Below are 25,759 nucleotides of genomic sequence, written 5' to 3'. Positions count from 1 at the left end.
TGTACAGGGTAAATGTATAGGTTCTTTCTAACTACTACTTACACTCTGCCCTCCCACCTTCTCTCCAGTTGCATGATCATAGAAATCTACAATTCTTACAGATTGATGTCCTTAAACTGGTGCGCACTGATATGTTACAGAAAGCCTGAATCCCTCTGAAATTGCCAAATTTTGTTCACAAGCACATTTTTCTGAGGAAAAGCTCCATGTTCTCATTAGTTTCAAAGGAGCCCATGACTCAAAGTAGGTGAGACACTCCTATTATAGAACTTCTCCATCTCATCCCTAATTCCCTCCAATTTTTAACTTTAGCAAATACTCATATAGAGTTTACCATATACTAGGTAGGCACTATTCCATTTGCTTTATAAGTATTAACTCGTTTGATTCCTGTAACAATCCAATAGGATAGGTCCTGGTCTCTGTATTTTACAGGTAGAAGGTTAAACAACTTGGGAGAGCTCAGATTTAAATCCAAGGAGTACACAGTCCATGCCCATAATCACTTTACCATTAATGCTTCTCCAATTGAGAGATATGAAAAGTGATTAATGTCCTAGTTAAAGGATTAAACAAAGTCCATTCCTGCCTGAAGAGTCACTCGGATTTTAGAGGATTTATTACCAAGTACAAAGCTGTTAGTGACAAAATAAGTAAAACAATACCCTTAAACCACAAAATATTTTGAGCTTTTTAAAAATCTTCAAATCTAGTATAAATTTATCTACAGAATATTTATCAAACAACTCCACTATACTGTTTGTTTTTTTTAACTAAGATGACAGCCACACACTCTAGCTCCATTTGTAAATATAGCAGGTTATAAGACATGCGAACAAACGTCCCTTTCAAGTAAAAATTTATATAGCTCTATATCATTTATAATGATATTCTTCACCAATGTTATTCAAAAATGGTGATTCAAATGCTCTTTGTGAAATAAGACCTACTTTCCCGCTTTTGCGAGGCTATAAGATTTTAATCTGTACTGCATACTTACAGAAATTCATAGTTGCGCTCTTCAGGTGAAGGCAAGTACACAGTAACAGCATCCAACAAGGGCTGGACACCTTTGTTTTTCAGGGCACTTCCACAAAGCACAGGCACTGCTGTCTGAGCCAGTGTTACTCTGCGAATTGCAGTCTGGAGCTATAAAGCAGAGACAGAAGTAGTGTATTGTGTGTGCAGTATACTGGCTCCAACTAAAGTATCTCAGAATTAGACACCCTCGCCAACCAACCATGTAAAACAGAACCACTCAGCACACTTCCATCATTCTTCATGGCCTTATTCTTCTGTATTTTTCTTTATAATGTTAATTACTATTTGGTATACTGGATATATATTTAATGGTTTATTGTCTGTGTCCTTATACCCCAGAATATAAAATCTACATGAGCATTACAATAAGTCCCATCAAACATTGCTAAATCCCCAGAAACTACAGAAGTACCTAAAATAAGCAGGTATTTAAAAATATTTCTCAAATAAATGAATTAAACATACTTCTGATTTAACCTTGATTGTCTAAAAGAGGACCTGTACAGAAATTAAGAACATATATATGAATTACAACTTCCTCAAAGGAATTAGACCAACATTAAATCAAACTGAGGAGCGGCTGGGTGGCTCAGTCAGTTAATCGTCTGATTCCTGATTTCGGCTCAGGTCATGATCTCACAGTTCATGAGTTCGAGCCCCGCAACGGGCTCTGCATTTGTGCAGGGCTTGGGATTCATTCATTCTCTCTCTCTCTCTTTCTCTCTCTTCCTTCCCCCCTGTGCTCTCTCTTTCTCAAAATAAATAAACTTAAAAAAAAAAAATCAAATCCAAAGAAAAATGAGAAATCAGGGTAGAAAATCAAATTTGAAAGACCTCAAAAACGAAGAAAAGCATGGGTGTGTTTGCAACCTACTGGAAGGAGAAAGGTATATCAATTCCTCCTCAGATCATAAGCTCTTTGAAAAGAGAAACCATGGTATGTGACTACAGGGCACAACAAACATCACATCTAAGCGCTCAAATACTAAACGATAACATATTTCAATAATTATGGCATTTCGTTCAAAAGAAAAGTACTTTTTTCCATTCCTAACTTCAAAGGTCTCAAACTTAATCTTGAGACTCATGTTTTTCTTTAATTCTTTTTGTGAAAAATAACTAAGTACATTTTCTGGGCTCAGTCTGGACCCCATTACATACATATATATAATCCCCCTAAAATACTTGGGAGGTGCCTGGCTGGCTGAGCTGGTGGAGCATGCAACTCTTGACCCTGGGTGCGTGAGTTCAGGCTCTGTGTTGGGCAGAGTTTACTTAAAAACAAACAAACAAGCAAACAAAAAACAACTTTACCTGGTAACTCGTTTCATAAAGAAAAATAAAGATTGTTTGCCAAATTCATAGGGGAAGGTCCCTAGCAGAAAATAACAGAAATGCCTTGAAGAAATCTGTCCTAATTCAATTATTACTACTATTTTATATGCCTATTCTCTGGTTTAATGTATTTCAAAAGGAAACAAAATAAATAAGTAAAGACCTGTAACGAGCTTCTAGTAAGAATTAAAACGGTGTCAGAGAAAATAAGAAAAATCATTGCAGTAGTCTACAAAACCAGTAAATTTTCAATATAAAATTTCCACCTGTAATTTCCCTACTAAAGAAATGATCACAAGGAAAGCACTGCAAAGAAGGAATGAGTAACTTGTACTGACTCAATAGGAGTAAAAAAAATTCAATTTCTGATTTTGTAAAGCATATCTGAAAACAGTAAATCACTACCATTATTTAAGCACTTGTATTAATAGTGACTTTATCTTAATGTTCTCCTAATTAAGTCAGCATTTTCTAATGCTATGCAAAGTTGAAAAAAACTAAACACCTGAGACAGAGAAATCAAACCACATCCAATTAGTAAAACTTCATTAAAGTAAATGAATAATAAAATTTACCTTTTCAGCTGGTAGCAAATCAAAATTTTCACTAAATTCTCCTAAAACCAAGTCAGCAAATTCATCATCTAAATCTGCAACCTACAAAGAAAGGTTTTAGTTCTATAACTTGCTTTTATTGTCACAACTATCAAGTCCAAATAAATGTACATTATCCAAATATTTCAAGACAGCTACATGACCTACCTTATCCAGGCCACAGAACTCTCCTCAACATCTCAAGAGATAAACAGTATTTCTTTAATAGGAAAGGAGACTGAAAACTGAAGATGTGCTATTATAAGTTCCCTACATACATGAGAAGCAATAGCCAGATGAAGTATCTCAATAAAGTGCTATCCACTCGGAGTGCTCAAAAGAAATAAAATACCACAATTCGCAGTCAGTGATAACATATCTAATGGATTGCTGTTTTTAGATAGATTTAGAAGTCTTAGTTCATTGAACAGTTTCCTGTGGGGAAAGTTTCCTGCCTGGGTGGCTCAGTCGATTAAGCATCTGACTTCGGCTCAAGTCATGATCTGATAGTTGGTGAGTTTGAACCCCGCATCAGGCTCTCTGCTGCCAGCAAGGAGCCCACTTCCTATCCTCTGTCCACCCCTCCCCTGCTAATGTGCACATGTTCTCTCTCCCCAAAATAAGTAAAACATAAAAAAAAAAAGTTTCATCTGGTATTTGTTTAACATTATGAATATTCACCAGATGTCCTAAGACAGTCCAACTAAAATAACTCATGTTATTCTAATCCGGCACTGCAGGAACAGATATAAGTTGAGGGTCATAGGCATCATTTCAGCAATACAAATGCAATTATCTAATTCATGTTCTTTTCTTAGTTATCTGCCTGTATGAAATAGGAGAATTCAGCTGACAATAAATTTAATAAAAGTTTCAAAAGTTTGTAATAGTACAAAAGAGCAAAACATTCAAACTTGGAGACAAAAACACACTTTTAACAGCTAAGTATTGTAGAAACATACCTAACCATTCTCCATAGTGGGGAGCATATATGATGGATAAAGCACAGCTTCTGGAATTAAACTGCCTTGAAATGGCTCCACTACTTGCTGATTTATTCAAAAACTTAAGTTACATCACCCCTCTCTCTCTCTCTTTTTAAAGTTTATTTATTTATTTTTGAAAGAGAGAGATAGAAAGGATGAGCAGGGGAGGGGCAGAGTGAGGGAAGAGAGAGAATCCAAAGCATGTCCCATGCTGTCAGTGCAAAGCCCAATGCAGGGCTCAATCTCACGAACCACAAGATCATGACCTGAGCCGAAACCAAGAGTCGGATGCTTAACTGACTGAGCCACCCAGGCGCCCCCACATCACCTCTCTTTACCTTGGTTAATCATGGAGATAATACTAGTACCTACTTCAGAGGGCAAGGATTGAATAACCAAGTGAAATCATGCTTCCAGAACGTATAGTAAGAATACAGTAAGTGTAACTTATTATCACTATTCACCTCTAGAACACAGGAAGTTGCTTCTAGTCCACACTAATCTTATTCTCTAAAAAAAAAATTAATCGTGGTAAAATTTAACATAAACAGAACATAAAATTTACCATCTTAACCATTTCTCACTGAACAGTTGAGTAGTAGTGTTAAGTATATTCACATTGTTGTAAAACTAATCTCCAGAACGTTCTCAATCTCACAAAACCCAAATTCTATACCATGAGACAACTCTTCCTCATTCTCCTATCCCCTATCCCCTGGCAACTATGATTCTACTTTTTGTCTCTACAAATATGACTACTCTAAATACCTCATATAAGTGGAATCATTACAGTATTTGTCTTTTTTCCTGGACTGGCTTATTTCAATTAGCATAACGTCCTCGAGGTTCATCTGTATCGTAGCATGTGTCAGAATGTCATTCCTTTTTAAGGCTGAATAATATTCTATTGTATGTTTATACCATATTTTATCTACTCGTCTTGTTGATGAACGCTTGGTTGCTCCCACGTTGTGGCCATTAGGAATAATGGTGCTATGAACAAGGAAATGCAAATATCTCTTTGAGACCCTGCTTTCAATTCTTTTGGATATACAGCCAGAAGCAGAAATGCTAGACCATTTGGTAATTCTATTTTCAATCTTCCGAGGAAACACCATGCTATTTCCCACAGTGGCTGCATCATCTTCATTCCTACCAGCAGTGCACAAAGGTTACAGTTTCTCCATATTTTGCCAACACTTATCTTCCGGTTGAGGGGTTTTGTGGGGGTTTTTTGATTGTAGCTATCCTAACAGGTGTGATGTGGTCTTATTCTCCAGTTCTATAAATACACATGTATTCCTTGTAATCAGCACTTTAATATCATCTAATTTTTGTTATATACTATCCTGTCCTAAGACATGCATTAGACGTGCCTAAGATAAAACAAAGAAAAATCTAGGAGATTTTTGAGTTTGAGTTTACATTTGCATATTTAGAAAATTTAAAAATATTTTGTATATTATGAAATTTATGAAGTAAATATATACTTTATGTATATTTAAAGTGTAATATAAAGTGTAATGAAGAATACGATGAACACCAATGTTTCCACCACCCAGCTTAGTTCTAGGAGAACTAATTATGCACCCAATTACTGACGAATAAATGTCAATTTCAGGCACCTGGGTAGCTCAGTTGGTTAAGAGGCCAACTCTTGATTTCTGCTCAGGTCAAAATCCATGTCAGGCTGTGCTGACAGCACGGAGCCTGCTTTGGATCCTCTCTCAAAATAAATAAACTTACATAAAAAAATACACACATACATACATAAATGTCAATTCTACTTTTATTCTGTTTATGGCTCCCCAAATTAGAGAAGCAGTAAAGCAAAGTGGGTAAGAGCTCCAGCTCTAAATGGAATCAGACCTGGGTTCAGGTTCCAGCACTGCTCCTTATTAGCTATATGACAAATTCGTTAAGGATTCTAAGTTTCTGTTTCCCCACCAGTAAAACGAGGATAATATAGGCTGCTATGAGGATTAAATGTATTACATGTAAAGCACTTAAGCTAGTTCACAGTAAGTCCTTAGTAACAGTTACCTAGTAATAAAAAGAACAATGACCATTATTCTGTTAATGATAAAGTTGATGATTACTGTATGTTATAAAGGGAAATAATTACTTCAAGAACAACTTCATACAAAAGATTAATGAAAACAATTAATGATGACAGGATCTACTCTGACCAATTTAATTCAGAAATAAAAAAAAAAATCAAACAGTTCAGATTCAAATGTTTTTCACTACCATAAGATTCAGAGAGTTTATGGAACGTGCCATTCACTCTCTGAATCTTATGGTAGTGAAATGTATGTATGTATTTTTTTATGTAAGTTTATTTATTTTGAGAGAGACAGAATCCAAAGAGATAGAATTAGTGCCACTGCACTTAAACTTATCGCATAAATAAACCACGTTTATTAGTATATATGCCAACAATACCATATTAAATATCATAAATATTAACAATCTTACTACTTTCTATTAAAATTTTGAGGGTGGATAAGGTCCAGAGTTATCTATTACCTATAAAATTAATGGCTTTAAAATTTTCTAAGTTAATGTGACATTTGATAAAAGACGGACACACTCTCTGATATTCCTAGGTTTAACCCTAAACAAATTGTCACAAGTGTGTACAAGGAGATACATACAAAGATGTTCACAGCAACACTGTTTGTAACAGCAAAACAGACAACATAACCTCAAAGTCCACCCACAGATGAACGGACAAATGTGGTATAATCATATTGGAACATGACGTAAGACTGAAAATGAAGCATAACCACACATAACAACAAAGATGAATCTGCAGTGTACTGTTATAAAATACAAACAATATCACTCCACTTAAGGAAAGTTCAAAACCATGGAAAACTAAGTCCTTCACGAATATATACATTTGTAGTGTACTAGAAAACAAAGCAAATGAAAGAAAAAGGCTACAACCAAAATAGTGGTGGGGGGAGTAAATGATAAGTGGAAAGGAGAGAGATTTAAACAGAAGTGTTACACAAAGATTCAAGGGTATTGCTAATATTCTATTTCTTAAGCTGGGTGGTGGAAACATTGGTGTTCATCGTATTCTTCATTACACTTTATATTACACTTTAAATATACATAAAGTATATATTTACTTCATAAATTTCATAATATATAAAATATTTTTAAATTTTCTAAATATGCAAATGTAAACTCAAAGTATTTACTTTACCTGTTCAATTAAGGCATTCCTTGCTTCAGTTGTCTCCTTAAGCAACTCAGGATCACTCATTTCCAAAAGGGGATTCCTCACGAAGTCTTTTCCATCATCTGAATTAGGATTCCAAAGAAGTTTTTCTTTATTTACTACATCCACAACTCCTTTGAAAGCTTTGCCTTCACCAAGTGGTAACTGCAAATCAAAGCGAGATTAACTTTATTAAATGATAACTCAATTAGAACTGCATTGATGAGAAAATGTTACCTTTCTCCACTTTCCCCCAAATGGCTATTAACATTATTACCATAATCTATATCTTTTATTTACATGCCAACTTCTTCCAAAAAACATCTGAGATAGTTTCAGATATATATGTCACAATAAAATGATGAGGAAATTTGCAGCTGCTGCTATTAATAAACCAAATATTAATCAACCAACCTGTAAAAGTAATGGCTTTGCCTTCAACTTCTCTCTGATGCTTTCAACCGCATATTTAAAACTGCAGGAAGCAAAATAACTATAATTAAAAATGTTAAGATTCTTGGGCCGCCTGGGTGGCTCGGTCAGTTAAACATCCGACTCTCGCTCAGGTCATGATCTTACGGTTCATTAGTTAGGGCCCCACACTGGGCTCTGTGCTGACAGTACGGAGCCTGCTTGGGATTTTCTCTCTGACCCTCCCCTGCTGATTTGCTCCCTCCCTCTCTCTCTCAAAAATACATAAGTGAACTTAAAAAATGTTAAGATTTTTTTTTTAATGTTTATTTATTTATTTTGGGAGAGGGAAAGAGATCCCAAGCAAGCTCATTGCTGTCAGAAGGAGTTCAATGAAGGCTTTGTCTCATGAACTGTGAGATCATGACTTGAGCGGAAATCAAGAATTGGATGCTCAACCAACTGAGCCACTCAGGCACCCCTTAAATGTTAAGATTCTTAAAACAGATTTAAGAATGGTCTCTAAAATCACAACCATTTTCACTGTCCCTAATGTTCACCAGTGAACAGTTTTCCACACGACAATATCTTGAGTAAACTTTCAATGTAAACTTCAAAAAACAGTGCTTGAGTATCTACCATAATCCTGCCACAGAGATATCTAGGGTATTATTATTTATAAGCTTCACTTATTATAGTTTGAAACTAAGATTAAATAAACTGATCAAAGTCACCAATAATTAGTTAGACATTCAAATGCATGATCTGTCATTATAACTCAAGGATTCTTCTAACAGCTACATTTGCTATCACACACAGCTATCCCCTTTCTTCCAAAAGCCAGCCCAATTTTGCTATAACTTTACCTTAGGCGTTCTTGGTATCATGTTATCAGTTCAGAATTAGGATAGAAAATTACATAAACACAAAGCATACTGTGTGGTTTGAGGAGAGGGACAGTTGGTGTTTTGTATTTGCCACTTACACACTGACCAGGATCTCTCCTTATCACATTTCTATCTGTTTTGAAACTCCTTTTTTAATGGGACTGAATTGAGATCCCACGGAATATTTATACTCTAGAGCAAACAGCTATTTATAAATTTAAGTTATAGCCCATTAAAAACTCAAAATTGTATTCCTACTTTTTTTTTTAATGTTTATTTATTCTTGAGAGAGAGGGGGAGAGAGAGGAGAGAGACTGAGTGTAAGCAGGGGAGGGGCAGAGAGACACAGAATCTGAAGCAGGCTCCAGGCTCTGAGCTGTCAGCACAGAGCCCAACGTGGGGCTTGAACTCCCAAACCGTTAGATCATGACCTGAGTCGAAGTTGGATGCTTAACCGACTGAGCCACCCAGGCACCCCTGTATTTCTACTTTTAACAAATGGGGGGGGGGGGGAAGCCTTGAAATACCTTGCTCCAGTTTTGTCCATTTTGTTTAAAAAACAGATTCGAGGTATCTTGTGTTTATCAGCTTGCCTCCATACTGTGAGAGTCTGGGCCTAGAGCAAAGAGAAAGGGAAAAAAAACCACATATGGGACAAAAATAACTCCACTACACATGGAACAAATAGATCTAAGAGTCTATTATAACATGGAACTGGGCCCTGTTCCAACACAGAATTAGTGCCATTGCTCTAGTTACTCTTCTGCTAGTGGGTAAGAGAACAAAGAACATGATGAAGTGTGATACAGAATGTGCTTCAAACTGAGAATACTCCTTTGGGTGGTCTAGGTTGCCACACAAGGAGAACAAACACCTGGGAGGTATTAAGAGTCATGGAAAGAGGACTTAATCAAGAACCAGAAGATGTCATTTTTGTCTGGCTTCACCTTACCCAGTACAGGTCACATAATACTGAACTCATCAGTTTGCTGACCAGCAAAATAGGGACTTTTGACTTAATTCTTTTGTTGTCGTAATGTAAAAAGAATAGGACTGTACTATAAAAAATGATATTGTGATAAAAATATGCATTTTTACTCCTGAAACCAATATTGCACTATGTGTTAATTAAAATTTAAATGGGGCGCCTGGGTGGCTCAGTTGGTTGGGCGTCCGACTTCAGCTCAGGTCATGATCTCACGGTCCGTGAGTTCGAGCCCTGCGTCAGGGCTCTGTGCTGACAGCTCAGAGCCTGGAGCATGCTTCAGATTCTGTGTCTCCCTCTCTCTGACCCTCCCCCGTTCATGCTCTGTCTCTCTCTGTCTCAAAAATAAACATTAAAAAAAAAAAATTAAAATTTAAATAAAACTTTTTAAAAGTATATGCATTTTGGGGCGCCTGGGTGGCGCAGTCGGTTGAGCGTCCGACTTCAGCCAGGTCACGATCTCACGGTCCGTGAGTTCGAGCCCCGCGTCGGGCTCTGGGCTGATGGCTCGGAGCCTGGAGCCTGTTTCCGATTCTGTGTCTCCCTCTCTCTCTGCCCTTCCCCCGTTCATGCTCTGTCTCTCTCTGTCCCAAAAACTAAATAAAAAACGTTGAAAAAAAAAAAAAAAAGTATATGCATTTTTATTGTGAATGTTTAAATGTTGAGTTAAACTGAAGAGTAAGGGAGAAAAAAGCCAATAACTGTATTTCTTAGTAGCAATTCTCACGTATTTTTTTTTTTAATTATTTATTTTGAGAGAGACAGAAAGCACGCATACATGCATGAGAGGGGGCAGAGAGACAGAGAGAGAAGGAGAAAGAGACTCCCAGGCAGGTTCCAGGCTGTCAGCACGGAGCCCCGATACGGAGCTTGATCCCACAAACCACGAGATTATGACCTGAACCGAAATCAAGAGTCAGATGTTTAACCAAATGAGCCACCCAGGCACCCCTCTCATATGCTTTTCTTTTTTTTTTTTTAATTTTTTTTTTTTTTTAACGTTTATTTATTTTTGAGACAGAGAGAGACAGAGCATGAACGGGGGAGGGTCAGAGAGAGAGGGAGACACAGAATCTGAAACAGGCTCCAGGCTCTGAGCGGTCAGCACAGAGCCCGACGGGGGGCTCGAACTCACGGACCGTGAGATCGTGACCTGAGCCGAAGTCGGCCGCTTAACCGACTGAGCCACCCAGGCGCCCCTCATACGCTTTTCTATTTGACTTCTTTTAATTCTAATTTTTACACATTTTAAATATAAATAGTTTGAGTCTGTTACAGTATCTCTGCCTAGTGGAGTCTCAAAGCCCTAGAACAGAGCATACAAAGCCTAATGTGCTGACATTACCTGATACAGAAGCCACTTTATATAATTTGTTTAGGTAAAATTTAGATAGAATAAAAAAAGTCATCTTAAGTGTATAGTGCGTTCTGATAAATGTATAGATTTGTATAGCTATTATCCCAACCAAGATATAGAACCTAAGAAATTTTTCTTATGTCCCATCCCCCATAAACAACCTATCCTCACATTTGTCACCACAGATTCATTCTATTTCTGAATCTCATATAAATAACACGGCTTCTTTCACTAAATATAAAGTTTTTGACATTCATTCATGTTGTTAGGTATGATGGCTGTTATTTTTGTTGTTGTTGTTGTTTTGTTTGTTTTTGGCTAAACCCCTTCGTATAAATGTGCCAGCTTGTTTGTCCACCTGTGGATGAGCACCCAGATTACTTCTAGTTTTGGGCTATTATGAATTTAGCTGCTGTAAATATTTTGAAAAAGTCTTTAGGAGACAAATGTTCTCATTCCCTTGGATAAAGATACAGGAGTAGAAGTGCTGGGTGAGAGGATATGTGCAGACTTCATTTTATAAGAAACTGCCAAATAGTCTTCCAAAGTATAATATTTTACAGTTCCACCGACAGTGTATAAGAGTTCCACTTGTTCCACAACTTCAGCCAGTATTTGCCATCATTTTTTTCAATTTTAGCCATTCTCGTGGGTGTCAAATAGTTTTTCTTTGTAACTTTAATTTGCATTTCTCAATAATCAATGAGACTGAGCATCTTTTCATGTGCTCACTGGGCCATTCATGTCTCTGGTGAAAAATCCACTCAAGTCTTTTGTCCATTTATTTACTGAGTTGTAACTTTTTATTACTGATTTGTAGTTATTCATATATTCTGGATACAAGTCCTTGATCACACCCATGTACCGTGTACTATGAAAATTTCAGCACATACTTCCTAAAACAATGATATTTTCCTACGTAATCAATAGCGTTATCGCATTCTGGAAATTTAACATTCATATACTATATCTAACATGAGAAATTTTTTCATAGCCTACAGCTTCCCTTTTAATTTTTTAATTTTTTTAGTTTTAATGAGAAGATGTAATTTTGGTAAAGTCCAATGAATCAACTTTTCTTCTTCTAGTATGCTTTGTATCCTAAGATATTGTTACCTACCCCCAAGGTAACTAATTTCTGCATATGGTGAGGTGGGGCTGGGGGTATATTATAAATTTTCCAAGAAAAAAGCATATTAAAAAATATAGAAAGACTTCCATTATCCCACCTGCTAGCTAAAAGTCCATTTATTGTTTTAGCACATAAAAGGCTTCTGTGTCACAAATTCAGAAATTTCCTATTCCAATATATTTCAATTTTGTAAATAATGCCATCTGTCAAATGTACATATACAAGTCATAATGACAGAAAGAATGCAACCATTAGGACGTGAAGTGATCAGAAAGAAATGGGAATAATGTATAACCAACCTCAGACCTCAAGGTCAGGCTGTATTTAGATCAAAAAACCATCACTGCCTGTCAGCAGTCCTCAGGTCGGGCTTTCCATCACTGTATTATTTCCCCCCAACAACTTTTCATTCTGAAAAATCTCAAACCTATAAAAAAGGTAAAAAAACAGTACAATATATACCCATGTACCCTTCACCTTTGCCACACTTGCCTTTTTTTCCCCAAATGTGCATATGAACACATTAGAATGTGTGCACTGTGTATGGGAATGTGCCACTTGGATCTACTACACAGAGCATAATTAAATGATAGCTCCAAGTGCTAGTCATCTTGACTACTAACTACCAAGGTCTCTCAAGGACCAGCTAATGGCCAAGCAGAGCAGAAGTACTAATGTAGGTTATTCCTACAAAACATTCCGCCTTCTCCAACAGGCGACTTTGCCTTGAGGACTTCCATCAGCCTAGCCAAACCCCTTTTGGAAATGTGCTATAGTCTGAAACTCTTCCTACCCAATCGTCCGGTCACCAAGAGCTCCTTGATCTGCCCTCTGGTCTGAAAGCTCTCTTCCACTTCTCTCTTTTCTCCTTTACTCTTCACAGGGATATCCACCAATAAATCTCTTATGCATCTAATCCCAACTTGGCATCTAATGCTCAAAGTACCCAAACTAACAACATACGTGTATGTGTGCGTGGGAGGTGAACCACTAGAGCAAGATGCAGATATCATGACACTTTAATCCTAAATACTTCAGCCTGTATTTTCTAAAAATAAGGATATTCTCCTACATAACCATTTATAAAGATCATATTCAAAGAATTTAAGCTGATACAATACTTTTTTCTTTTTTTTCCTTTTAATGTTTATTTATTTTTGAGACAGAGAGAGACAGAGTGTGAGCAGGGGAGGGGCAGAGAAAGAGGGAGACACAGAATCGGAAACAGGCTCCAGGCTCTGAGCGGTCAGCACAGAGCCCGACGCAGGGCTCGAAATCACAGACCGTGAGATCATGACCTGAGCTGAAGTCGGACGCCTAACCAACTGAGCCACCCGGGTGCCCCTACAATACTTTTTTCTAATAACATATCATCTATATTAAAATTATTCTGGTTTTCCTACTGATGCTCTTTGTAACTTTTTGTTTTTGAATCCAGGATCCTTCCAAAGATGATATTACATTTAGTTTTCTTGTTTGTTTAGAATCCTTTCAACTACAGGGGTGCCTGCGTGGCTCAGTCAGTTAAGCATCCAACTTCAGTTCAGGTCGTGATCTCATGGTTCAGGAGTTCAAGTCCCGCATGGGGCTCTGTGTTGACAGCTCAAAGCCTGGAGCCTACTTCGGATTCTGTGTCTCCCTCTCTCTCTGCCCCTCTCCTGCTCGCACTCTCTCTCTTTCAAAAATAAACAAACATTAAAAAAAACTTTTAAGAAATTTCATTTGATTGCCTTCTCATGATTAGATTTGGGCCAAACATTCTGCCAAGAATACAACATAATGTTGTGCCCTTCTTAGTGCATCCTATGAGGAAGCCCATGGTGTCGATTTGTATCATTTGGGAAATGTTAATATCAATCATTTAGTGTATCACTTTTAGTAATTTTAAGATTAGAAGAAGTGAAGAGGATTCTATATTTAATACAAAGCCAATCTTGAAATTGTAAGACATATAGCGATATGCTAAAGAGTACATAACTGACCCCAGTATAATTTATTATAAATCCACTTTTAAGATTTATTCAAAAAACTCAGTAACTGTTAGGACACAATTCTTCATGGGTATTTCACCTTTCTACATAGTTTGTTAGGAAAGGCACTAACTGCCTTTGTTCTGGACTATGTCTTCAAAGATGTCTTCAAATATAGTAAACGGCTTAGAAAGAGAAGTGTCTTCCTCTGAGTCAAAAGGTAGGTTTGTTTATAAGCCTGGAAGATAACATCTCTCTCCAGAGCAAACAGCAGGCATGCTTACTGCCCATTATAAAACATGTGCATTTTCTAAGCATAGGGATCCATGGCATGTGCAACTCTTGACTCTCTTGACTCTCTTTAGGTCACCCTGTGGGAATTGGGGCTTGGGTAACTAAGACAAGAAATTATCGACACTCTGGCTATTGCTATTCCTGTGACTAACAGTCCTTTGTCTCTGACTCAAAAGTCTTATGTCTTATGCCAGCATGCCATAAAACTGTGGCAGGTTAACTAGTTAGCTTAAAAAAACAGGTAAGAATCTCAAGCCCTTCACAGTTTTCAGCACTAACTTTCATATTTTCTACAGAAAAGCAACTATTTCCCTTTTACTACAAAATATCTGAGATCACATATAGACCTGTATATGTGATTGCAGTATTGAATTCCAATTTCACCATAATTTGATTAATATGAACTTAACAAACACAGGGCTATTGTAACTAAATCTGATACATTCTACTTTAAGAAAAAATCATGTTGTTGGTATCTTCACTTTACTTTGAGAATATTTTTTACCTCTACACCAGCAGAGGCATCAAACACAGCTACTGCACCATCCAACACTCTAAGGCAGCGCTCAACCTCCAAGGTAAAGTCTACATGACCTAAAAAAAAGATGAGAAACATAACACTTAAAAATCTTTTATTCATTTTTCTATGTTTATTTATTTTTGAGAGAGAGAGAGAGAGAGACAGAGCATGAGCAGGGGAGGGGCTGAGAGAGAGGGAGACACAGAATCTGAGCAGGCTCCAGGCTCTGAGCTGTCAGCACAGAGCCCGACACGGGGCTCGAACTCATGGACTGTGAGATCATGACCTGAGCTAAACCTGGACACTCAACCTACTGAACCACCCAGGAGCCCCAACACTTAAAATCTTTTAAAAACTGAAAAAAAAAAAAAAAACATGATCCAGCAATCCCACTTTGGGGTATATATCCAAAAAAACGGAAGGGAGAGTCTGAAAGACATATCTGCACACCACACTAATAGTAAAACTATTCCCAATGGCCAAGAGGTGGAAACAACCCAAACGTCCATCAATGTATGAATGATGTATATTTACATACAAATTATGTTATATATGTACAATGGAATATTATGCAGCCTTAAAAATAAAGGAAATCCTCTCACATATTATAAGACAGATAAACCTTGAAAGATTTCATGCTAAGCAAAGTCACCCACAAAAGGACAAAAACTGTATGATTCTCCTCATATGAGGTATCTAAAGTAATCTCCTAGATTACAAAGTAGAAGAGTAATTACCAGCAATGGGAGCAGATGACAAAGAGTAGTAGTTATATAATGGATATATAGTTTCAGTTGTGCAAGACTAAGTACTCCTGGACATCAGTTTCACAACAATGTAAATATACTTCCCTACTGAGCTGTACACTTAAAAATGGTTAGGATGGTAAATTTTATGATATATTTTTGACCGCAATTTAAAAGGGAACACAAACATGAATAAAAACCTCAAACGATGCAGCACCTCTGCATGGCTCCAACAGCACCATACCTGGTGTATCAATTAAATTGACTCTATATCCCTTCCAATCAAACGTAACAGCAGCAGACTGAATAGTAATGCCCCTTTCTCGCTCTTGAGCCATGAAATCTGTCACTGTATCTCCATCATCAACATCTGACAAGGAAAAAGATGACACTGTTAGGCTTCATACCAAGTATATTTAATTGAGATAAGATATCTACATGACAGTTTAATTTGTTTTAAGACTGTTTATAAAATATTTGGCTTAATATCTAGAGGCCTTAATCTTACTCTACGTAAGTCCTTGTTCTAGAAAAAGCTTTTCCAGCAAAATGAGTAATTTTTCCATAAAAAATATTTTTTCTCTAAGATTAAATTCTATTTTAATTTTTCTAAACTTTTTATTTTTTCATTTTTTTCCCCTAGTTTACCTTTCAGTATCCCTTTTTATGTTTCTCATATCTGATCCCTTGACAGGAGGGAGGGTAGTGCAATGAAAAGAGCACAGACAGATCTAGATTTAAATCCCAACTTTACCATTACTACTGTATGAACCTGAGCAAGCTACTTAACCTAATTTATACTACAAGGTTAACAAAGGCAACCTCACTGGGTTGCCGTAAGAATAAAATGAGACTACATAAAGTACCTAGCCCAGTAAATGGTAAGTAAATGGTAGCTACAGGGAACAAGGTAAAGAAAAAACTCCTCCCAAGTAAAATTCTCCTTTACAAACCCTTCTGATTACTAAATCCCCCCCCCGCCCCACCCCCCAGCCAAAGACACTTATGTGTACAAATGAAAATAGTCTTGGTGGAACTTCTATAGTAAAAAGTTACGGATAAAGTTCATCTTGACTACTAAATTATTCTGCATTAAAATTCTTGTACTCTCATTAAATTTATACAGTAAAAGAAGTAAAAATGAGTTTATCGTTACCATTCAAAATTCAAAACCACAAGTGATCATGGCCTTATACTACCACTACTTATGTCAGCATTAAACCTCTAAAAATGCTAACCACTTTCCCTCACTGTTTGTGTATGTATAGATGTATATAAACATATGTACACATATGTGCCAACTGGGGGAGGAAAAGAAAAATTTATTTTTCAGGAACCCCAAATATCTATGTTAAAAATTAGTGTTGCCAGTTACTCACAAAATAACAAACCAAGAAAACAAACATCATTAATGACACAAAGACCAAATACCTAGCCAAAAGCGCTAAGTTTTTATTTACTTATCTTTTTAACGTGTATTTGTTGTTGAGAGAGAGAGGGAGACAGAGCGTGAGCAGAGGAGGGGCAAAGAGAAAGGGAGACCCAGAATTCGAAGCAAGCTCCAGGCCCTGAGCTGTCAGCAAAGAGTCCGATGCAGGGCTCGAACCCCACGAACCACTAGATCATGACCTGAGCCGAAGCTGAACAACTAACCGACTGAGCCACCCAGGTGCCCAAAAGCTCTAAACTTGTAAAACATTTGTAGGAGGAGGGGATGCAAGATGGTGGAGTAAGAGGACCCCTAAGCTCATCCCATCCTACTTTTACAGCTACATATCACTCACATCTGAGTCAATAAACTGGAGAGTGATCTGAAGACTGGCAGAACAAACTCCACAGCCAAATACAGGAAGCCAGCCCTGGAGAGGTTAGAAAGGGCAGAAAGGCAGCCAGGAGCACTGCCCACAGGAGAAAGGAAGCTGTGGTCACAGAGAAGGCAAAGCACCGGGGAGTCTACATAGGAAAAAAGAATGCCCATAACTTCCAGCCTTGAAAACCAGAGGCACTGAACTCCATGACTCTGTATAACTAGGGGAGTTGGGAGTCTAGAGCTCTGAAGGTCAGGTGACTCAGCACTGGGTAGCCAGGAGTGCACGTGATAGCCAGGTCCCCGCCTTTAAAGAGACAAGGACCTTTAGAAGAGTCAACACAGACGTGACAGCTTGCACAAAGGCAAAGGGATCTGTTTATAGAGATTTCAGAGCACACTGAGGAACTCCTATGAGAACAAAGGAACTGGCAGGTGCCATTTTTTCTCCCACCCCTCAGCATAAACAGACACAGGCAGGAGGCAGTGCTGCACAGACACCCGTGAGGTAGCGCCAGCAGTGCGCTGTGCCTTGAGTTCTCCTGAGGAATCACCCACTCTAAGTATGCTGGCCTAGGCCCTGGGCTCAGGGCAAATTTTATTAACACTGCGTGCGCCCCACCCAATCACTGCCTCCGCGTGCTGTGGCCCTGTGGCCACCGCACTCTGGCAGATCTAGCCAGGTCTAGCAGCTCAGTGCAGATTTTGCTAAAGTTGAATGTCCCCAGCCACCACGCACAGACCCGTACGCTTCTTGTCACTACCTCAGCCGTGTGCTTTGTGTCCGGCCGCTAACACATGCCACGCCGCTGGCCACCACCGTGATTTAGGGGATCTGGCCTGGGACTACTGACTCGGTGCAAATTTTGGTTAACACTGCTGCCTGGCCCCTGAGCCCTCCTATGGTCATGCCCTCTCAAGCCGGCCTGCCTGGGTCTAATACCACAGAAAGCAAGCACAGCCCACAACAAGTAGATAGTCAGTGCACAAGTCTGGACTGAAAGAGAAAGCACAATAGTAGGACGCAAGCAACACAATGCAAACAACGCAACGCAAGCAAAGCAATGCAAGCAACATACAGAAGACTCCTCTGAAGTGTCACCTTCTGGTGAATAGGAAACAGTGCACTGCGGGGCACTACAAGACCTCTTCTTCATAAAGCCACTACTTTTAACAGCAGGAGATATGGCTGACTTTCCTAATACACAGAAACAGACAGAGAGGTAGACAAAATGAGGAGACAGGGGAATATGTCCCAAATGAAAGAACATGACAAAATCACAACAGATTTAAGTGAAACAGAAATTACTAAGCCTGATAGAGAATTTAGAATAATGATCACAAAGATACTCACTAAACTTGAGAAAAGAGTGGAGGATATTGTTGAGACCCTTAGCAAAGAGAGAAAAAAATAACATCAGACATGAAGACTCAATAAATGAAACAAAAAAATATAATAAATGGAATAAAAAGTAGGCTACAGGAAGCAAAGGAATGTTATCAGTGACCCGGAGGATAGAGAAATGGGAAGCAATCAAGATGAACAGATGAGAGACAAATACTGCATAATAAGAACTGACTTACAGAACTCTCTCACTCAATCAAGCATAGTAACATTCATGTTACACGGATCCCAGAAGAGAGAGAAAGGGTGGCAGAAAATGTATCTAAAGAAAAAATAGGTGAATACTTCCCAAATGTGAGGAGGGAAACAGAGATCCAGATTCAGGAGGCACAACAAATTGCCCCAACAAATTCAACCCCCAACAAATTGCCACAACAAATTCAAACTCCCCAACAAATGCAACTCAAGGGATTCCACACAAAGACACACATTAATTAAAATGGAAAAGGGGGCGCCTGCGTGGCTCAGTCAGTTAAGCGTCCGACTTCGGCTCAGGTCATGATCTCGCGGTCTGTGATTTCGAGCCCCGCATCAGGCTCTGTGCTGACAGCTCAGACCCTGGAGCCTGCTTCAGATTCTGTGGCTCCCTCTCTCTGACCCTCCCCCGTTCATGCTCTCTCTCTCTCTGTCTCAAAAATAAATAAACGTTAAAAAAAAATAAAATAAAATGGAAAAAAAATTATGATAAAGAATTTTAAAGGTTGCAAGAGAAAAGACAGTTACAAAGAAATCCCATAAGGCTATCAGTGGTTTTTTCAGACAGAAACTGCAGGCCAGACAGGAGTGGCATGATATATTCAAAGTGCTGAAAGGATTTTCTGCAGCCATGAATACTCTATCCAGCAAGGCTATCATTTCGAATTGAAAGATAGACTTTCTCACACTAACAAAAACTAAAGGAGTTTAAGACCACTAAACGAGTCCTACAAGAAATATTAAAGGGGACTCTTTGAGTGGGAAGCAAAGACCATAAGTAAAAGTGTAAAAAAGTAAAAAACACAAAAAAACATTAAAAGTAAATACTTTCAGGGGCACCTGGGTGGCTCAGTCGGTTAAGTGTCTGACTTTGTCTCAGGTCATGATTTCACAGCTTGTGAGTTCAAGCCCCAGGGTGAACTGGAGCCTGCTTCAGACTCTCTGCCCCAATACTACTCATGCTCTGTCTGTCTGTCTCTCTCAAAAATAAATAAACATCACAAAAAAAATTTTTAAAGAAAGTAAATGCTTCTGTAAAAACCAGTTAAAATATTCAGAAAATAAAAGGATGTAAAAATGACATCCTATACCAAAAGCATAGGGGGTGGGATTACAGAGGGGTTTAAAGTTCTGCAACCATCAACTTAATATAGACTACTATATGCAGAAGAGGTTCTACACAAACCTAATGGTAATCACAAAATAAAAACCAGTAATAGATATACAAAGAATGGAGAAAAAGGAATCCAAGTATATCACTGAAGAAAGCCAACAAACCATGAAAGAAAGGGTCAGAAAAAAGGTGCAAAAACAACCACAAAACAAGTAACAAAATGGCAAAAATATATACTGATCAGTAATTACTTTGAATGTAAATGGACTAAACACTCCAATCAAAAGACACAGGGTGACAGAATGAATAAAAACAAGACCCATCTAAATGCTACCTACAAGAAACTCATTTCAAACAGAAAGACACTTGCAGATTGAGTGTGAGGGACAGAAAAACATTTATCATGCAAATGGATGTCAAAAGAAAGCCAGGATAGCCATACTTATATCAGACAAAATAGACTTTAAAACAAAGTCTGTAACAAGAGACAAAAACCACTGAATAATAAAGGGTACAATCCGGGGCGCCTGGGTGGCGCAGTCGGTTAAGCGTCCTACTTCAGCCAGGTCACGATCTCGCGGTCGTGAGTTCGAGCCCCGCATCAGGCTCTGGGCTGATGGCTCGGAGCCTGGAGCCTGCTTCCGATTCTGTGTCTCCCTCTCTCTGCCCCTCCCCCGTTCATGCTCTGTCTCTCTCTGTCCCAAAAATAAATAAAAAACGTTGGGAAAAAAAAAAAAAAGGGTACAATCCAACAGCAGAATAACAATTGTAAATATTTATGCACCCAACATGAAAGCACCCAATTCCATAAAACAGTTAGCAACAAACATAAAGGAACTAATCAAAAGTAACACAACAATAGTAAAGTGACTTGAATACCCCACTTAGATCAACGGACAGATCATTAAACCAGAAAATAAACAAGGAAATAGTGGCTATGAATGACACACTGGACCAGATGGATATAACAGGAGTATCAGAACATTCCATCTAAAACAGGAGAAAACACATTCTTTTCAAACACACACAGAACATTCTCCAGAACAGATCACATATTTAGGCCACAGTACAAGTCTTAACAAATTATAAAAATCAAAGTCATACCATGCATCTTTCCTGACTACAACGCTATGAAACTAGAAAGCAACTACATGAAAGGCTCTGCAAAGACCACAGATACATGGAAGTTAAATGACATGCTAGTAAACAATGAATGGGTCAACCAAGAAATCAAAGAATAAAAAAATTACATGGAAACAAAAATGAAAATTACAATGATTCAAAAACTTCGGGATGCAGCAAAAGTGGTTCTAAGAGATAAGTGTATTATTGCAATACAGGTTTACTTCAAGAAGCAAGAAAAATCTCAAACAACATAACCTCACACCTAAAGGGATTAGAAAAAGAAGAACACATAAAACCCAAACCCAGCAAAAGAAGAAAATACAGATTAGAACAGAAATAAATGACACAGAAAGTAAAAAAACAAACAAAAAACCCAATAGGATGGATCAACGAAAGCAAGAGAGAATTCTCTGAAAGGATCAACAAAATTGAAAAACCCGTAGCAAGATTCATAAAAAAAAAAAAAAAGCAGAGAAAGAGGGGTTGGGGGTACCCAAATAAACAAAATCACTAATGAAAGAGGGGAAATAACAATCAACACCAAATAAATACAAATAATTGTTACAGAATATTATGAAAACCTAAATGCCAACACATTGGACAACTTAAAAGAAATGGATAAATTCCTAGAAACATATAACCTACCCAACCTATGGTGAAAGAAATGGAAAAATTGAACAGACCAATTACCTGCAATGAAATCAGTCATCAAAAAACTCAGAAAAAAAGCAATGCCTGAGGGCTCAGTCAGTTAAGTGTCTGACTTCAGCTCAGGTCATGATCTCACAGTTGGTGAGTTTAAGCCCCACGTGGGACTCTGTGCTGACAGCTCAGAGCCTGAAGCCTGCTTTGGAGTCCATGTCTCCCTCTCTCTCTGCCCCTTCCCCACTCTGTGTCTCTCTCTCTCTCACTCTCTTCCCTCTCTCTCTCAAAAATAAACATTAAAAAAAAATTTTTTTTAACTCTCAAAAAACAAAAGTCCAGGACCAGACGGCTTCACAGGAATACTACAAAACATTTAATAAAGTGTTAATACCTATTCTCCTCAGACTATTCTGAAAAACACAAGAAGAAGGAAAACTTCCAAATTCATTCAACGAGGCCAGTATCACCCCAATACCAAAACCAAACAGAAACCACACACACAAAAAAAGAGAGAACTATAGGCCAATATTTCTCATGAATATAGATGCAAAAAAACCTCAACAAAATATCAGCAAACCAAATCCAACAATACATTAAAAAAAACCATATACCACAATCAAGTGGGACTTATTCCAGGGATGCAAGGGCAACCCAGTATTTGCAAACAATCAATGTGATAAGAGAAAGGATAAAAACTGTATAATCATTTTAGCAGATGCATAAAAAGCACTTGACAAAGTACATCCATTCGTGATAAAAATCCTGTGCAAAATAGGTCAAGAAGGAAACGTACCTCATATGACAAAGGCCTTCTATGAAAAACTCAACATCACACTCTATCATGAAAAACTGAAAACTTTTCCCTTAAGGTAAAGAACAGGACACAGATATCCACTCTCACTTTAATTCAACATAGTACTGGCAGTCCTAGCCATAGTAATCAGGTAAGAAAAAGAAATAATAGGGATCCAAATTGGTAAGAAAGAAGTAAAACTTGCACTATTTCCATCTGACACAATACTACATACAGAAAACCCTAAAGATTCCACCAAAAAACTGCTAAAACTGATAAATGAATTCAATAAAGTTGCAGGATACAAAATCAATGTGCAGAAATTTGTTGCATTCTTACACACTAATAGCAAAGTAGCAGAAAGTGAAAATAAGAAAACAAGCCTATTTACAAGGGTACCCAAAACAATAAAATACCTTGGAAAAAATTTAACCAAAGAGGTGAAAGACCTATACTCTGAAAACTATGAAACACTGATGAAAGAAATTCAAGACAACACAAAGGAATGAAACACATTCACAGACTGGAAGAACAAATACTGGTGAAATGTTCAGATTACCTCAAACAATCCATAGATTTAATGTAATCCCTACCAAAATATCAACAGCATTTTTCACAGAACTAGAACAATCCTAAAATTTGTATGAAACCACAAAAGATATAGAATAGCCAAAGCAATCTTGAAAAAGAACAACAAAACAGGAGGTATAACAATTCCAGATTTCAAGTTATATTACAAAGCAGTAGTAATTAAACAGTATGGTACTGGCATAAAAAGAGACACAGAGGTCAGTGTAATAGAACAGAAAACTAAGAAATAAACCCACAGTATATGGTCAATTAATCTTTGACAAAGGAAGAATGAATAACCAGTGGGAAAAAAGACAGTCTCTTCAACAAACAGTGCTGGGAAAGCTAGACAGCTATAAACAAAAGAATGAAACTGGACACTTTCTTACGCTATACACAAAAATGAACTCAAAATGGATTAAAGACCTAAATGTTGAGACCTGAAACCATAAAAACCTTCGAAAAGAGCACAGAAAGTCATCTATCTGACATCAGCCATAGCAACATTTTTCTAGGTATGTCTCCTGAGGCAAGGGAAATAAAAGCAAAAATAAATTATTGGGACTACATCAAAATAATAAGCTTCTGCACAGTGAAGGGAATGATCAACAAAACTCAAAGGCAACCAACCTATTGAATGGGAGAAGATATAGGCAAATGACATAACTGATTAGTACCCAAAACATATAAAGAACTGATATAACTCAACACCCAAAAAAACACATAATCCAATTAAAACATGGGCAGAAGATGTGAACAGACATACCTGCAAAGAAGACATACAGATGGCTAACACACACACGAAGATGCTCAACATCACTCATTATCAGAGAAACACAAATCGAAATCACAATGAGGTATCACCTCACACCTACCAGAATGGCTAAAATCAAAAACACAAGAAATAACAAGTACTGATGAGAATGTGGAGAAAAAAGAACCCTCTTTTACTGTTGGTGGGAATGCAAACTGGTACAGCCACTCTGGAAAACAGTGGAGCTTTCTCAAAAAGTTAAAAATAGAACTACCCTAGGACCCAGGAATCACACTCCTGGGTATCTACCCCCCAAAATACAAAAAGCCTAATTTAAAGGGATATATGGACCCCTATGTTTACTAAAGCATTATTTACAATAGCTAAGATACAGAAGCAGCTCAAACGTCCATCAATAGATGAATGGATAAAGATGTAGGATACACACACACACACACACACAGAATACTATTCAGCCATAAAAAAGTAAAATCTTGACATTTGCAACAACATGGATAGAGCTGAAAGTGTAATGCTAAGCGAAATAAGTCAGAGAAAGACGAATATCATATGATCTCACTTATCTGTGGAATTTAAGAAACAAAATAATGAAAAACAAAGACACAAAACAAAGAGAAAAAAAGAAATCAAGAAACAGACTCAACTATACAGAACTGATGGTTAACAGTGGGTGGGGGATGGGGGAAACAGGGCATGAGAATTAAAGAGTATAATTATGATGAAAAAAATAAAATGATAAAAAAGAAAAAACAAAACAAAGATATCTGTACCCCCAAATTCACTGTAGCATTAACAATAGCGAAGATAATGGAAGCAACCTAAGTGTCCAACAATACATAAGATGTGAGATATACATATATGTGTGTGTGTGTGTTTATGTGTGTGTGTATGTATATATATATACACGTGTACATGTGTATATGTGTGTACGTGTGTGTGTATATATATATACGTACACACACACATATATATATACACATGTACACACACACACACACACACACACACACACACACACTGGAATATTACGTATTACACAGTCACAAAGAAGGAGATCCTGCCATCCGAAAAACAGAGGGTATCGTGCTAAGTAAGTCATATCCAGAAAGACAAGTACCATGTGATTTCACTAAGTGCAATCTAAAACAAACAAAAAGCAAAAGCAGACCTGTGAATACAGAGAACGGATGGTAGCCAGACGGAAGGGAAGCAGGGGGATGGGCAAATGGGTATAAGGGAGGGGGAGGCTTCTAGTTATGGAATGAATAAGAGCTGGGGATGAAAGGTACAGCATAGGGAATGCATTCAATGGCACTGTAATAGTGTTGTACGGTAGGAGATGGTAGTTATACTTGTGGTGAGCATAACAATGTATAAAGTTGTCGTAAAGACAGAGTTGTCATAGAGACAAATCTTTTTTTTTTCCTTAAAGTTTATTTATTTATTCTCAGAGAGAGCAGGGGAGGGGTAGATAGAAAGAATCCCAAGCAGGTTGCGCACTGTCCACACAGAGACTGACGCGGGGCTCGAAGTTACAAAACGTGATGAGATCATGACTTGAGCAGAAACCAAAAACTGGGACACCTAGCAGACTGTGTCACCCAAGTGCTCCCGTTGGGACAAATCTTGTGGACACAGGCTAAGTATTAAATAAGCCAGTCACAAAAAGACCAATACTGTATGATTCTTTCCACTTATATGAGTTATCGAGAGTAGTGAAATTCATAGAAAGATAAAGTGGAATGATAGTTTCCAGGGGCTAAGCAGAGGGAAAAACATGGAGTTATTTAATGGGTAAAGCGTCTGGGTTTTACAAGATTAAAACGTTCTCAACATTGCCA

General features: G+C 37.7%; 1 protein-coding gene across 5 annotated transcripts in view; it reads right to left on the bottom strand.

The window, feature by feature from the left end:
* Positions 1 to 25,759, bottom strand: part of GFM2 (GTP dependent ribosome recycling factor mitochondrial 2) — a 75,263-nt gene that overhangs the window by 32,446 nt on the left and 17,058 nt on the right. For all 5 annotated transcript variants that reach the window (XM_058729554.1, XM_058729565.1, XM_058729544.1 and 2 more), the window contains 7 exons: positions 15,734 to 15,859; positions 14,729 to 14,817; positions 9,013 to 9,101; positions 7,602 to 7,662; positions 7,173 to 7,352; positions 2,952 to 3,032; positions 1,001 to 1,149 (listed from right to left, as the gene is read on the bottom strand). In XM_058729554.1, coding sequence (XP_058585537.1) covers positions 1,001 to 1,149; positions 2,952 to 3,032; positions 7,173 to 7,352; positions 7,602 to 7,662; positions 9,013 to 9,101; positions 14,729 to 14,817; positions 15,734 to 15,859 — 775 coding nt within the window. The remainder of the gene's footprint in view (positions 1 to 1,000; positions 1,150 to 2,951; positions 3,033 to 7,172; positions 7,353 to 7,601; positions 7,663 to 9,012; positions 9,102 to 14,728; positions 14,818 to 15,733; positions 15,860 to 25,759) is intronic.

The sequence above is a fragment of the Neofelis nebulosa genome, chromosome 1 (assembly GCF_028018385.1).
Source record: "Neofelis nebulosa isolate mNeoNeb1 chromosome 1, mNeoNeb1.pri, whole genome shotgun sequence".
NCBI lineage: Eukaryota > Metazoa > Chordata > Mammalia > Carnivora > Felidae > Neofelis > Neofelis nebulosa.
Note: the sequence above shows the minus strand (reverse complement) of the source record. Positions and strands in the feature narration are given on the sequence as shown.